The 16,190-nt window shown below is 52.2% G+C and overlaps 1 protein-coding gene across 2 annotated transcripts in view; it reads left to right on the top strand.

Annotated features, from left to right (window-relative positions):
- Window positions 1-243: 243 nt before the first annotated feature.
- Window positions 244-16,190, top strand: part of CRMP1 (collapsin response mediator protein 1) — a 66,337-nt gene continuing 50,390 nt past the window's right edge. The window contains exon 1 of one of the 2 annotated variants that reach the window (XM_007190968.2): window positions 244-651. In XM_007190968.2, the coding sequence (XP_007191030.2) occupies window positions 271-651 (381 nt within the window). In that variant the 5' untranslated portion in view covers window positions 244-270. Of the gene's footprint in view, window positions 652-4,413; window positions 4,794-16,190 lie in introns of those variants that run through there. The other variant, XM_057546416.1, reaches the window with a different exon arrangement.

Here is a 16,190-nt window from a genome sequence, read left to right as displayed (position 1 = left end):
GGCGCTGCGGCGAGGGCTCGTCACGGTCCCTCCCCGCCCTCGCTGCAGTCCCCGCCTCCCGGTCCTTTGTAGCCTGCCGCTGCGCTCTCCGCCAGCCGCCCGGAGGCCCCGCCCCCGCCCCGCCCCGCCTCGCGCCCCGCCCCGCCCCTCCTCGGGCCGCAGTCTCTCCTGGGCAGACTCGGCCCTCACGGAGCGCTGAGCTCGGCGCACAGCGGTGGCTAGGGCAGCGGGCGGGCGGGGGCGCGGGCGGGCGGCCGGCCTTGGACCGGTATGGCGGACCGGCGGCGCGCGTGGAACACGGAGGATGACCTGCCCGTGTACCTGGCGCGGCCGGGCAGCGCGGCGCAGACCCCGCGCCAGAAGTACGGCGGCATGTTCGCCGCGGTGGAGGGCGCCTACGAGAATAAGACCATCGACTTCGACGCGTACAGCGTGGGCCGCCGCGGCTCCGCGCGCACACCGCGCAGTGCGGGCCGGCTCGACGCGGTCGGCCTGCCGGGGCCCGGAGGCAGCGAGGACACGGCCAGCGACGTGAGCGATCCCTCGGGCTCGGCAGTCAGTTCGCCGGGCGAGCGCGACGAGCGACCGCCTGCGCTGCGCATCCGCTGCCCCGCGCCCCGCGACCTGCCACTCGGCCGGGACAATGGCCAGGTACCCTCGGGGCGCGCGTGGGCCGGACGGAGGGGACGGGACCCTCGGGTCGCTGGGCGTGGGGCAGTGCCCGGGCGGGAGTGCTGGGGCCACTGCGGCCAGGCTTGGGAGAGCTACGGAACGCCCCTCCCCCACCCCATCATTCAGGAGGTTCGGAGAGGTTGTGCGACTCGGTCAGCGTTGGCCAGCATAGTCCGTGAGACTCCAAAGGGTCTTTCGAGATCCAGCCCCCCCGCTCCTCCACTGCAGAAAGGGAGAGCGAGGTTCTGAGAGGGGAAGTAAGTTGGCTAAAGCCGCCACATGGTCCCTTAAAGCGCAGAGGGACCTCTGGGGTTAATTTCATCCAAGGATCCTCATTTTCTGCTTTATGAAAAGACAGGGAGCTCTGCCCCGCGTTCATCCCTTCATTTATTCACTCACTCATGAGGAATTATAGAGCACCTACTATGTGCTCTATAGTAGGGCCTTTCCTGAGTGCTCCCTCTGTATTTTCTGGGGAAGGATTTGGTTAAAGATTTAGATCGTGGGGCAGATAGAACTGGAAGCCGCTAGCCGCAATCACCAACATCTTCAGAGGATGTCCTGAGTCCCACAGCACAACGCCTGTGTTCTCACTTCACAGAGCAAGTTGGAGGCAGAGAGGGGGTTTGAACCGGGGTCAGTAGCTTCCTAGACTTGGAGGTTCCCCCCCACGAAAGTGGGGAAACATCAGGGAGAGGGAACTCCAGGCCGTGGGCCCTATGGCTCATCTCCCTTTAGCTGGGGTCGCCGGAGCATTGGGGGAAGATGGGTAGACGACCCAGCTTTGGGATATATGTGTGAGGTGCTTGGAAAACGGAAGTTGGAGCACTCGAGGGCCGACGAGCTGTAGCCTTACCCCAGAACTCCATGTCTGAGCACTGCTCAGGTCCCAGACCCCTGATAGGTGCTGGGTTCCCTGTTTAGCACTCCGGCCCCACCCTAGGCCAGGGTGGGTGACAAATTCATTGTGAAAATTAAATCAGTTAATGCCGCTAGGTAGTGAGCATACAATAAATGTTCGTTGTTTATTATGAGTTTGATCATTATCATCATTTTTATTAACCCTTCTCCCCTTAAATGCTCTGAGAGGCATACAGTGAGCCGGGAGGAGGCAGAGCTTGATCTGGACAGAAATCTGGGAGGGCTTCCTGGAGGAGGGGCGGGGATGCTGGGCCGGCCTGTGGCTGCTACGACCCAATAGTGGGTCTCCTCCTGCCCCCACCCCCACGCCCCGGGTATTCTGTCTCGGTAGCTCGGGAACTCTCCGTGGTCCTGAATCCGGAGCCTCGCGAGAGGAAGGTCTACAGCGAGGGGGTGTGGGGGGGGGCAAGGAATGGAGATATCGAGAGGGTCCCGTCTCCTTGTCCCTATCCCTTCTATATCTTGCCCTGCCCACCTCCTTCCCTAGTGTCCGACCTCGCTTGGGATCCAGGCTTCACAGCCCGAGCGGGAGGCTTCGGGGCCGCGGACCAAGAAGCCGGGGCCAATACCGGAGAATACTAGTTTCCAGTCAAGGCTCTGCGTCCTCTTGAGCCTCAGCTTCTTCATCTGTGAAATGGGGGTGGCATCTCCCAGCCTCCCTCAAGGCGTGGTGGAGTATCAGGGAGGCGAGAGAGCTTTGTGCACGGCCGGGAGCTGTGGAAGAGCGTCCCTGATGGAGCTGCAGTCAGTGTCACCAAAGCCAGCATCGCCCCTGGGCTCTGTCTGGGACGGCTCCGCAGCCGCGCCTCGGCCCTTGGGGACGCTGATACCTTCACTTCTCCCACTCCTCTTTCCTCTCCCCCCTCTAGCCTTCTCTTTCTCCATGGCTTCTCGGGTACTGGACAAAAGGCAGCGCCTCCGGCGCGCCAAGGGCTCCAGGAGCACGCGAGGTTCGGGACTGTGGAGCCTAGGTGCTCGCGGTCTCCCTAGGGGGGAGAGTTTTACTTTCTGCGGACCGAGCAGCCACGGGGTTCGGGTTCGGGGGCCGGCGGGCCTCGCTCCTCCTGAGCTTTGCAGAGGGTGCCGGGGCCCTTCCCCCCCCCCCCCGCCCCCCGTCCGTAAAGCTCTTTCCCGGGGAGGGAGGAGGGGTTTCTGCGGCGCAGGCGCAGCGTCTGCAGAGGCCCAAGGCTGGGCAACTGCGGCGCTTTTGTACCCGGGAAGTCCACTTGGGAGCGGTGGTCTGTTTGGCCAATAGCAGACGCGTGCCCCTCCCCCGATACGCAGGAGGTCTCCTCTCCAATCCTGGAGCTTCCCTGCCCAGACTGAAGCCTGGGAGGGGCCCTGGTTCGTGGAACCTAGCCCTTAGCAACGCTGAGGAAGGGGATGTAGAGTCAGAGAGGGAGACCTGCAATTTCCGGTCAGCAACAAGAATTTAGGACCCAACTCAGAGCCGAGAATGAGCTCTAGACAAGTTGTGCCGGAAACTGGCTTCCAGATACTGCTCTGCTGCAGCTAACATGCTTTGTATCTAAGATTTCATTCTATCTCTGTAAGCCTCAATTTCGCACCAGTGAAATGGGGAACTTATGGCCTAATGTTCCTGGAATACTAAGCCGTTTCTATTTTATGAACATACAACCCTATCTCCATTTTAAGGCCCAGGCATCTCTGGCCTTCCGTCCTGGACTGGAGGACTGGCCTCCAGGTGGCAGTGGAGGTAAAGGCTTCAGGCCCTAACCTGAGTGGTGGGAGCTTTACCAGGCCTGGCACCCCTCCCTCTGGGTGGCAACTGGAAGTAAAGAAGGTGGGGTCTTTTTACCGAGCCTGTGGGTTTGGGTTTTATAGGCAGAAAGTAGAAGGTTGGCATTTTAATCTGCCTGGATTTGGGAGGCACCTGTCTATTCCTATGGGGGCTTGCTAGGGCTCCCCCCCTTCCCTCTTCTGTCAAGAAGTTAATCAAGCTAGCCCAGGACTCCTGCCCACCTCTCCCCAAAGCAACACCTGGATTATGGGTGCTGGGGCTGGTGTCCACTCTCCACTGGGAACCAGGACATCCTTTTCCCCCTCCTGACCGCTAGCCTGTCTGGGGGCTCTGGGCTCCTTAGTGCCAATGGTCTGGCTCTGCAATCATCAGTCACTGCCTGGTAGACAAGGCTCTGGGAATAAGCCGGTGGCCCCAATGGCAGGGGGCCCTGTGATGAGAGAGGGGCTGCAGGCGGTAGAGCAGGTCAGCCACTAATTAGGGCTTTGTCTCTGGGGTCCCTGCTGCAGGGAGGGAGGGAGGCTGGTTCAATGATGGGGGTGGGAGGAGTGGTAGAGAAAGGCTTTATGGAGAAGCCCTAGGAGGTGAATCTGGGAGAATAGATAGGCTTCTGTCTGAGGTAAGATATTCAGAGAGAGGACACAGTTTGAATAAAGGCTTGGACTTAGGCTTGGAGATGTGCTTGGTTTATTCAGGGAGTGGCGCAGCAGAGGGACTAACGCAGGCTGTGGAACGAGAGGCCTGGGCTGGATCCTGGAGGGCCTCGAGCGCACCAGCAGCCGGGCGGGTTCTGGACACACTCCCTCCCCCACGCAGATGTTCGGGGAGGCCTGCAGACGCAGTGCTGCACACCTGTGGCGCTGCCCACGGCCTCTGCCTGCGCACCCGAAGTTTATCTCTGGCTTTTAAAGGAGCCCTGAAAACCAGACCTACCCAATCCGAGAGCGAGGCCGGGGCCCAGCAGAGGGCGTGTGCGCAGGGCGGGGGTCGGCGGGGCTGGGCGGTTGGGGAGGGGGCGGGGGGCGGAGTGGGGGGGATATGCGGGGAAGCGCTTCCTGGTTCGAGCTGAGAGGGGCGAATCGGGCTCGCCTCCGCGCCGCCGGGAGGAGCTGTCTGCCTGCAGCCCCCTCCTCCCGCCCTCGCCTCTCCCTCCTCCTCCCGCCCTCCTCGCGGAGCGGGGCGGTGCTGGCAGCCGGAGCGGCAGCGGCGGCGAGCGGGCCGAGCAGCCGGGGCAGCCGGGCGCGTGGGCAGCCGCGGGCGCCGAGCCTCCGTCCCTGTCTTCACTGAGCTCGGGTCTTTGTCACCGCGCCCGCGGGGAGCGGGACCGAGAGAGAGCCGGACAGAGCGAAAGCCAGCCCCACAGGTCCACCGGCCGGGCGGAGGGCGCCAGAGGGGGGCCATGTCTTACCAGGGCAAGAAGAGCATTCCGCATATCACGGTAAGCTGGGCCCCCGACCTGGCCCCGCCGCTCTTGGCGAGGTGGTGGTGGTCGCCGCCGGGTTCGGGATCCGCTGGGGAACCTAAGGGGCGGCCCCCGAGGGGCTTCCTGCGTCGCGGCGGGTGGGGCGGGGCCGGTCTCGGCCTTGCAGCCTCCTCCCCCCAGCCTCTGGGGACAATGGGGGGGAGGGCAGCCCGGCGTGGCGGGGCGGGGCGGGAGCCTCGGGTCCCTCTCCCCGCGGGCTTGCAGCGGATGGCGTGGACCCAGAGGATGCGGAGCTGAACAAAAGAGGGAGGGGCGCGGTGTCCAAACCCCCTCCCTCCGGTCCTGGAGCTGAGCCTCCAGCGGGCGGCCTTTGCACTGTCTAGCTGTTGCACCTCGCGGCAGCGTTTCTTCCCCGCCAGAGTAAGGAAAATGATCGACCACCGCCCCTCCCCCCCCCCCGCCCCCTCACTCCCCGCCCAAACCGATGAAGTGGAAGTCTGGACCTAGAGACAGCGCCATGATGGAGGAGCCCCTCCCATTCCTCACTGCAGCTAAAAATAACCTGATGGGGCGGCCCTGGCGGCTGTGTCCCGGGAAGGGTTAACACCGGGGGGTGGGAATGGTGGCGGTGGCTGAGCAGTCCTCGGTGTCCCTGGGTGTGGCCGGAAACAAAGGATCCCTGGTCTTTATGCTTTGTCTCAGGGTGGGGAGCTGAGGACACAGCGGGTCCAGAGACCTGGCCTCCACCCCATTCCCTGCCTGGCACCAGAGTTGAACCAAACCATTCCTGAGGGATGTGGACCACAGGTGCTGGTGAAACCCATGGGCCTTGGGTGGCTGATATCTGAGCAGCCAGGAGACCTAGCATCCGCCTTTATCCAGAATCCAGGTTCAGGGATGGTCCCAGAACACCTTGGAGAGGGCAGCCTTGGGTAGGGGGGAAGAAGCTGACATTTCCCACTTGCCTGCCCAGTGTACTGTGGATCTTGTTTTCTTGAATCTTCTCAATAAATCTTTCGAAGGAGGTATTGTCCACATAAAGTTCTCAGAGGCTGGAGCTCTGGTTGGGGGCGCATTTGAGAGGAAGGTTGGGAAAGAACTGGGACCGCTTGCCTCCCCAGAACAGCCCTGCATTCTGCCCAACTCTGGATTGAGTCTCTCTTAGAAAACTCCTCTTCCGCCCAGCTTCAGGTCTTGTCAGCAGGCCTTTGCTGAGTTACCATCCAGAGATGTGCCCCCGAGGGTGGGGACCACCTCTTGCCCACCCCTAATCCTTGCCCTCTGAGACACAGCGGTATAAGTGACCAACCCCTTAACACTGTAGTGGCTAAGAATCAATGGAAGGGATGCGGTTGCCCTGGGCTAGGCAGTGTGGGAGGAACGAACTGGATATTTGCATGAGCCAGTCCGGGCTTTCTGACTCTCCAACCCTGACCCCAGGGGAACTGAGGCAGGAGATGGAGGTAGAGGAGATGCAGTGACTGATGAGTCAGGAACCCGGGGTACCTTTGTGGCTATTGCCCATGGCAGGTCTGTGCCCCATTCAGGATCCCGGTTTCCAAGAAGCAAGTTTAGCCAGATGGTCTTTGAGGCAGGTGTGTGGGAACAGTGCCTCCGGAGTTGTGTAGTTCTGCCTGCAGAGCCACAGCGGTCACCCTGCCTGCGGGCTGTGGCCCTCTGGAGTGGAGATAAACTGCCCAGGCTTTTGCAGCAGACGGATCTGGGTGTGCATCCCTGCGGTGCCTCCTTTCTGAGCCTCCGTGCTCTGATATCCAAAGTGGGCTTAGCACTGGCCATTTCACAGGACCCTTGAGCATCTGAGAGGACACTGGCAAAGTGCTTAGTGTTTGGTAGGCACACAGTAAGGGCTTCAGAACTGCTGGCGGATCCCGCTGCTTTAGTCCTTTGTGCGAAGCAGGTAGTCAACCCGTGTGTAAAAGAGAATCACATGGAGTGGATCCCACAGCTTCAATAGCATGGGGAGGAGAGATGCTGAAAATGCCCCGTATTTCCTGGGAAAGCTGTCCTTGATGAAACATTTGTGTTTAGTTTGGCCCACATAGTCCACTCCAGCTAGAAAAATGTGTGGTTTAAAGGAGACGCCAGAGAGGATGGACTTGGATGGAGCTCCTTTGTAGGACCCACAGCTTCCTGAGGACCTTTTGCTGATAATGTACGTGGTCTGACAGGAACCAGACTGCCATTAAATGAATGGATAGGCGTTGTGGCTTTCCACATGCTGCACCCTTAACCTGTTCAATCAATAGAACTGATTTGGTAAGTTAATAATAAGCACCTGGTCTGTGCCTGCCACTGTCTGGGTGCTAAGGAAAGTGGGCATGAGATGGGCATGCCCTTTGCCTTCACAGAGTTTAGCAAAGACTGGCATTTCAGCCTGAAATAGCAACAAAATGTTGGTGGGGGGGTGTTAAAAGGGGAAGTACAGGAGGCTGAGGAGACCACAGCAGGGACACCCAGCCTAGTCCTGGTGGGGGAGGAGGGAGGGGTTCTGTGGCAAAAGAGTGTGGCCCGTTGGAGAAACTGAAGGAAAGTCAGCATTGCAGGAGCCCGACCTCTGTGACCAAGTGTGGCTTCTCTGTGCAGTTAGAGCGAATCCTGGAGACGGTTAAGATGTTTTTGGCAGCCACGGTATGTGTGGCCTGTGGAGGGACCCGGTGGGGCTTAAAAAAGGACCAAGATACAGCTGTCAGCTGCATCTCCAGGTCCCCACCTGCTTGATGTTGGGTCACTGTGCTCCTGTGGGCCTCAGCTTGCTCATCTGAACAAAGGGGGTAAGGTCTCAGATTCGGCAGTGAAATCAGAGATAGGAGAGAGAGTATGTGAGCAGAGGACGAAAAGGGACACTCCAGACAGGGCACAGGGTGGACAAAGGCAGGGGCACGGCTGAATCACAAAAATGCTCTACTCATGTGGACTGTGGTGTCTTTTCCTCTTTTCTCTGCCTCAGCCTTTTTCTGAGATGCTAGAGTAGCCTGATAGGGAAGAGGGAAAAAGCCAAAACACTTGACTTCAGCCCCCAACGATTGTTTAAAGCATTAATAAAGCTCTCTTTCATGTGTGGCTTTTTTTTTTCAAAAATTAATGGCATAGCGGGATTAATTTAGTTAAAATGGTTTTTCGGTGCCCACTGCGGTGGTTAAGTGAGTAGGGCATCCTGGGCGTGGCTCTGAGCAAACAAAGGCACAGGGCTCGTGGCCCTGCAGACGCAGCTGTCCCAACAGAGCCACTGAAGGGGGGGCCAGGAGTGTCCACCACGAAGGTTGTGAAGTATTGTTATTACAGATACGACATCATGAGTTTGCAGACCATTACAGCATTCAAAAGGATTTCCGTGATCTTTCGTTGGGTTTTCAGAACAGTCCTGTGAGGAAGGCAGCCTGTTTCCCAAAGAGTAAACTGAGGATTATAGAGACTTGGAAGCTTCTTCAATGGCTTGTGGAGGAATGAAGAGGTCCTGTTCAAGCAGGGAGGGTAGATGGGCTGGTCTGCCTGGTAAGATAGTCACTGTCTGATTGAAATCTCTGTTTGTGTGTGTGTGTGTGTGTGTGTGTGTGTGTGTGTCTGTGTGTGTGTGTGTGTGTGTGTGTGTGTGTTAGATCAAACAGTAAAACAGGAAAGATGAGCAGAGAAGAAAGAGATCATTAAATAAAAATTACATTGGACTGAATTAGTTATTCTAATGGACAAATATGCAAAAAACTTGCTTCTTCCTGAGGATGGCATTCAGTCTACCTATAAGTATTTAGTTTATCTCGTTGCCTTTTTATGCAAAGGATTTGAGATGCCGAGAGTGATTTATCCTGCATATAGTGAAATCAGAGGGAAGTAGAATAGCAAGACTGAGGCTCAAGGAAGAGCAGAGACCAAACCTGCCAGTGATTTGGACCACTGCGGGTGTGCTTCTGGACATATGGTCCTGACTCAGAGCTTCTGTCATCCAGGGCAGAGAAGCAGACACTCTCAGTTAGGTCAAGTTCATGATCAGACAGGAAGAAGTGGGCCATTTTCTTTGGGGAAGAATTATTTTAAATTAAATTCTTAAAAAGTGTTTGTGAGCATGCAAGTGATACTGAGTTGTGACATCTTCCATAACATAATGATGCCAACTTAGCCCTGATTGCCTGTGTCTTGTAATGAACTTGGCCAAGACTGAATACCTGGAAACACATGATATGACATATGTGAATGTACCAGGCACATAGTAAGTGGCTAACAGATAGACGATAGTTCCCTTCCCTGAACTCAGGCTCTCTTTGAGGAGATGAAAATTCAGAATGGCAGGTAATCAACGACTGTTAACTGCATATCTTAACCGTTTTGTTCCTTGAACTGTGCAAGGTGTCATGAGCAGTTAAAAAATACGTATTTCATGATCCTGACCTTTCCATCTAAGTGAAAAATTGCACATACATGGAACGACTTAAAAATGACCAAAGGGTAAGTGTGGAATAGAGCACAGGTGTTAGAGAAGTTCAGGGAAGGGAGGGCTCAGCATTGGCAGAGGCAATAAGAGGTGCCCTCTTGGGGCTTAGGGGATGACATGAGCTAGGTGTTGAGGGATTTGATTGGTGGAGACAGAGGAAGAAAATGCAAGGCAGGTGGAACAGCAGGGTCAAGACCTGGGCTGGGGAATGAATGTTGTCAGAAGAGAGTGAGGAGTTTTACGTAGCTAAATCCGAGGGTGAGGATCTTGAAATAAATTTGAATGGCTGGGGGATTGGGGAATTCTACAAGGCTTTGGGAGTCAGGCAGCATTCACCCGAAGTGATGGAAATAGCCCATGGATTCTAAGTCTGGCTTAAATGCAAATGGGGTATTTGATCTTGGACAAGTCAGTTCTCTGGGCCTCAGATTCCTTTTCTTTACAGAGTTAGATTAGATAATTCAGCTCCTAGTTATAGGATATTCTGACTTTATTCTGTGGGTAATAGGAAGCCTCTGGAAGTTCTTGAACTGGGAGGATGGTATAATAAAGGCCACATTATATATTAATGTGGATTCTGAAGCCAGACTATTTGGATTTGAATCCTAGCTGCTCCACTTACTTGCTGTGTAATTTTGGCAAATCACTTATTTTCTCTATGCAGCAATTTTCTAACTTGTAAAATGGTAATAATAGTAATACTCCATAGGGTTTTTTTCCCTTGAGAATTAAATGACTTAATATATGTATGTGAGATATTTAGAATAGTACCTGCACATAGTATATGCTCTATGGGTTAGCGGATATTATTCTTACTGCAAGATGGTGTATTAGTTAGCTTTGTTCCATGGCAAACAATCCAAAGTCTCAATGGTTTTCAGCAACATACATTTATTTCTTGCTCATGTTGCATGAGGGCCTGGATTGGCTGTAGCTTTGCCCCTGGCTGTTGTGAACAATGGGTCTGCTCCTTGTATCTCCTCACCTTGAGACACAGGCTGAAGGAGCAGAGGCTTGAAGCACAAATGCCTTTACGAGCTCCTGCTCAACTACGGCACATTTCATATCTGCTCATAACCATTGGCCAAAGCAAGTTGCATAATCAAGGCCTAAATTGATGGTGAGGAGCACAGTGTCAGTCTTTCCGGAGCAGATACGAGGATTAAATGTGAACAGCGTGGCACATTAGAGATGCTAATAAACACCTGTTGGAGCTGATAACGAGGTGGTCAGGAAGTTTAAGGGGTGAGTTTGAAAGAAAAGGCCTGCATCGTTTCCTAGGCTGAATTAGAGTTAGGAATGATCACCAAATTGAGGCGTCTCACTGGGCAATTAGAAACATAGAACGGCACGGGGGTGAGAGGCAAGGCCCAGAGATAGAGATTAAGGACCCATGTACAAGAGGCACTGGTGGAAGACAGGAAAATGCAAGATATTCCAGCAACCAGTGGTTCTCAGCCCATGTGCTGCGAGCACAGTGGTGTACTGAAAAAATCCTGTGTAGATGCGCTGCTAAATTTTGATCAGCATTTAAAGTTTATGTTTACTACAACCAAGTCTACAAATTGTTCTAGTAACATCTATCAGGTGGATCCCTGAGCACTCACGAACGGAACAGTATGGAATAGAGTCTAATTTTTTTGTGAGGAAAAGGAAGCTCTTGTAATGGAAAGGGGACATCAGAAGCCTTTGCCCCTTGAGCATATAAGAGAACAGGGTCAGGGCAGTGGACGGCACAGCGCCATGGTGCTGAAGAGTCAGCAAGTTCAATTAAGGAGACACTAAAGGCCCTCTGAGATGGACACAGTCACACTGTAGTTGGGATGACATGGTAGTGATTGCCGCTGACTCATTTGGTGGTGTTTTATTTCTTTAATCCCTTCAAGTCTGCTGCAAATTTTTATACCATTTGTAACTATGTCCTGAACACAGAAAGGTTGAGATTCATTGCCGTAGAGAGATGCAAAGACCAAATCCTAACTTTGCTCTTAGTGAGAAAAGACAACTCTGAATTGGTGGTTTAGGAAATGGAATGGGATCTAGGATACTTCACAGAGAGGCTGGTCTAGAAAACAAGAGTAAACAGGTAAAAGGATGGAAGTGATGGCTATGGACATACGAAGTTTCCGCTTCCTACTCCTTCCTTGGGCCTGTGCCCCAGGTGCACTCCCACTTGGGTAACTTTGGTTTGTCCACTTGACTGTGCACACTTGCAGGATTGGGACAACATCTACTTTTCCTCAGCATCTCCTCAGGAGCACTCTTATGCATTGCTGACTCATAGCAGGGACTCCATATTCTGTGAGTGGATGAATAAAAACTAGATTGCAAGCTGTGCATGTTTGCTGAGTGAGGTCTTAGACACTCTTGCATTTGACCTTAACAAATGTCCTATCCATAGATTTAGCATTTAGGTAGTTAACCATCCAGAAGGAGATGAGGGTGGCATGAAGGGTTTCTGGAGGTAAAAAATAAAGACTTCCCAAGTGGTACTTTGGCAGTGGGGAGAAGGCAGATCTGGCATATTAATGGGCTTCACTGCATTTCACACTGAGAGCAAGCTTTTACAAGAGACATCTTCCATGTATATATGTTGAATCATTCAAGTACATGTTTCCCCAGGGTCTTGACTGAATAACTACTTGGTGTTAGAACTTGGGGTCAGTTCCATGGGAAAACTCCATGGATCTGATGCAGAATTGCATAAAGCAAATACGTGGCTGTTCGAGATTTTGTACCTGTCCCCGAATTATGCTGCCATGTACTTTATATCAGCCCATATTCATAGCCCCTTAGGGATTAAATCCGAAGCAAATATGTGACTTATACAACCTCACAGTTGAAAGGAACCTTTTAAATTATGTAAATTTTTCAGTGTTTGTGCATTTGAGGCGGCAGAAAAGAGTGTCCATTGCTTCTTCCCCACCCCCAGTCTCCCCTCTAGTGTAGGAATTGCAAGTACCCTCTCCTTGCCCACCTCCAGGGGCAGGGAGATCACCACTTCACACAGCAGCCTGCTTTACTCTTGGACAGCTCTGTTGTTGGAAAGTCTTTTGTGCGTAGAGGGAGAGTCTGCCTTTTGCCCTCAGAATTTTTCACAGGTTTCTTCCTCTTCCACACTGATATTCCTAGAGGCTCTGGACGATATTTCTCAGTTACTTAGGACCTTCTCTTTTCCAAAATAGCCCCAGTTCTTTACTGCAATTTCCAAGTACAGTGTTTGGATTTTTCTCTCCTTTTTTCTCTTTTTTCCCTTTCTGTTCTGCTTTTTTTTCTTTTTGCTGTCCTTTATATCTGAGCATGTAGAACAAAATGGATCCAAAATAAAACTTTAATTATTGGGCACCTTTTAAACTGGTTTAAATACTTTCTGGGTCCATAGACTCCTTTGAGAAACTGATAAAAGCAATGGAAACTTTTCCCTGCTTCCTCAAATGCACAGACACAGAACATTCAGCATAAAGCATTGGGCTTCATAGGCTGGTATTCACTGTGTCGTGAGCTTTTACTTATCTTAAGTAATCCTGTGAGTTGGGTACTTTGATTAGCTCCACTAATAGAAAAAACAAAAAACAGCTGAAACACAGAGATTAAGTTATTGCCGCAGGTCACCCAGCTAAGAAGCTGTGTGGGAACAAGCTGTAGTCTCTGGGGTGAAGGATCTCATGGTCTCATGCGGGAAATGGACATATAAAAATGAGCCAAAAGATGAAGTTCTGTGCAGTTGTGAAACAATGCTAATAAGGGTGCAAGCCTTACACTTTAGGGACTCCAGGAGGTAAGCACATGTTCCTGGAAGCAGGACACTGCCCCTGACAAGGTGAGCTGGAAATCAATGGGCAGAGCAGGTGTGGCAAGAAATCCAGGTAGCAGATGCCACAGACAAAGGCACGGGGTGTGAAAGTGCAGCTCAGAGAGCCAGAATATGGTGTGAGTATACGAGTATAGCGCAAGGCCAGGAGAGGGCAGGGGTCAGGCCAGAAAGAGCCTGGGAGGGCATACTTTGTCCTATGTGTGAGGACAAGCTGGTGAAGGGTTTAAGGAGAGGCACGACATAGTTGCATTTGTGACCAGAAAGGTCACTGGCTGTCGTGTGGAGGGGACAAGGCAGGCAGCAGGGAGACAGGTGGGGAAGGCTGACCTGGAGCAGGTGCTGTGCGAGGTGGAAATCAGCAGGGGGGTATGAGGACACTTCTGGAGCAGATGCAACAAGATCTGCAAGAGTTGGGTTTGGGGTGTGAGAGGTTAGAGAGAAGCTGAAGATGGAACTGGGCATTTGAATGAGATTTATCTCCCCACAATGGGAAGAGTTTAAAAATCAGGCACTAAGCTCTGTCCACACATTAATTCATTTAACTTTCAAAACCACTCTCTGCATTATAGATGGAACACTGAAGCACAGAGAGGTAAACGTGCCTAAGGCACAAGGGTAGTAAGTGTGGGACCCGATTAGAACTCAGGCGTTCTGGCCTCTACTACCATGTCCTTAACCAGCAGACAGCACCGCCTCTTTGTTAAATGAGTATTGAATGAGATAATAGGTGTAGAAGCATCTGGCTTACAGGAGGCATTGTCAGTGTTTATCAGGTGAACAGGGCTCTGCCTTTAATGTCTTACTACTGGAGAGCCCTTTCCAACTTCCAGAGCCCTTTAATCTGCCTTACTCCCTTTTGGCCACAGTCGCAACAATCCTATCAGAAGGACCAGTGAGGTGCGTGGCATTGGGAACGGGCTTGAGATGTATGGTCTATTCCTGCTTATTCCCGTTTTTCAAAGGAAGGAACTGAGGCTCAGACATCTTAACTAGGTAGAGTGAGGAGAACACCGGGATAACTACCACGGGACGCTGGGCTGTCACTCTGTAGGTACCAGGTGGTACTAGGTTCATATCTGACTCCACCATCTCCTGGCTGTGTGATCTTGAGCAAAATCACTTCCCTTCTCTGAGTTTCCTTATTTGTAGCAATGATACCCATTTCTTAAGGTGACTTCAGAATTAAAAATGAAAACCCATGTAATGCAGAACTGATACTTAGTGTGTACTCAGGAATGTGGTTTTCTTGAAGGCAAAGGATTTCTGTTCAGATTGCTTTATATAAGATAAAAGGCAGAGACGGAAAAAATGCAGAAATGGGTCTACACATATATACAGATTTAGCTAGCATCATCCTTCTATAGGGAGCCTGAAGACCTTGCCCACTCCTGGGGTCATGACAGAGGTGTGTTATTTTAACGCCAGATACTCCGTCAGGGAATATTTCCTGAATGTCTGTCAGGTACAACGGAGCTTGAAATCTCGCTGTTAAAATTGCAGTTGTCATGGAAATGGGCCTGAGCTCACAGAAAAGGCCTGCAATCCATGGGGACCACCTGTATTTCTGATTCATGAAGGAGGAAAATGCCACTGTGTCCCTGACCCATGCGGGTGGGAACAAATGTGTGCTCGTTATATTCAATCTCAGGCCTGTTGCCACTTCCAGGGTTGCTTTCCTGAAAAGTGTGGCAAAGCTCCACCGGCTGACAAGCCGTCGCCTGAGGCAAAACCAAAGGCAAATGGGCTGGGTTTCTGTGAATAAATATGAGTGTGCAGCTGCACTGCAGACAGCACTTGCCACTCACTGCAAGGAGGCTGGTTGGGCGATCTGTGAGGGGAGCCAGGGAGGAAGGGGGCTCTGGTCAGTAAAGGTAGGAACAGAGTCCGGGGTTTATGAAGTATTTGAGCTGGAAAATCTCTCAGACAGCAATCACTGTGGCTGTGACTCCCAGCACAGAATTTGGATGGTGTATCAATTTGCTTTGATGCGATAATGCCACGTAACAAACAACCCTGTAATTCTGTGGCTTACAATAACAAATAGTTGTTTGTTGTTCACAAGTCTGTGGGTGGCAGAGGCTTAGGAGGGCTTAGCTAGATTTATCTTCAGGCTTCTTTTTGGGTCAGGCATGCTCCTCATAGCGTCTCATTCTGGGACTCAGACTGAAGGAGACAGCATTCCTTGGGTCCTGTGGTTTTCATGGTGGAGGATGGACTCTCAAGAAATGGAGCTGGAACCCACCTGCCTCTTAAAAGCTTGTGCTCAGACTGGTGCAGTCACATCCACTCTCATTCTGTTGGTCAAAGCAACTCAAGTAGGCACTCCCACAGTCAGTGCGGCTGGGAGAGCCCTGCACCCACATCAGAGCATGGCAATGGTGGGAAGGCAGGAAGGATTGTGAAAGAAATAACACAATCTACCACAGAGGGTCTCCATCAAGAATATCCTAGATGTTTGTTAATAGCAAATTCCTGGCCCATAAACTAGATCTGGCAAATGAAAATCTTGACAAAAGCACCTGGATTGGAGTTTTTAGCAGACAGTCCCAGTGGATTTTCAGGATTATCTAGGCTCTGATGCCATGTTGTGAGTTGTACTTGCATGAGTGAGGGGTGTGCCTACCTCTCCTACTGAATGTTTGAGTTGCAGTGTGAGCCTTAATGTCAGTGACTTGTAGAGTCTGAAGGACTAATAACTTTCAGAACTCACCTTGACATCTCCTCGCCTTACGAGAAAGCCGTTTCACCTGCACTCAATGCATGGGCAAGCACATTTCTACCAAATGCGGTTTCCCTTATCTTTTTGAGACTTGTTTTCACGCTTGCCCTTTGGAGAGGAAGGTATTCTTCATCTTTCCAGGAGTAACTTTTCATTTAGTTTCTCTGAGCCCCTTCCCACGGATAAATCAGGCAGCCTCATCAGAATCTGTGTGCACCTGCAGCCCCGGATGAAGCTGCCCTTTTCGTATGAAGGCCAGACCTCTGAGATCCGTTTTTGGCACTCACTCATTCACTCACCCCAGATTCCGATGTGTGTATTAGTGAAGCACTGTAGGAGAGGGGACATGGGAGTGTCACATGCCCTCCCCACAACTTCCTGGGTGGGATAATTAAAGTATTGATAGGGTGGCACTCAGAGTGAAATGTATTTGAA

Source organism: Balaenoptera acutorostrata, chromosome 5 (genome assembly GCF_949987535.1).
Source record: "Balaenoptera acutorostrata chromosome 5, mBalAcu1.1, whole genome shotgun sequence".
NCBI classification, from domain to species: domain Eukaryota; kingdom Metazoa; phylum Chordata; class Mammalia; order Artiodactyla; family Balaenopteridae; genus Balaenoptera; species Balaenoptera acutorostrata.
The sequence above is the reverse complement of the archived record's forward strand: the minus strand, read 5'-3'. Positions and strand labels throughout refer to the sequence as shown.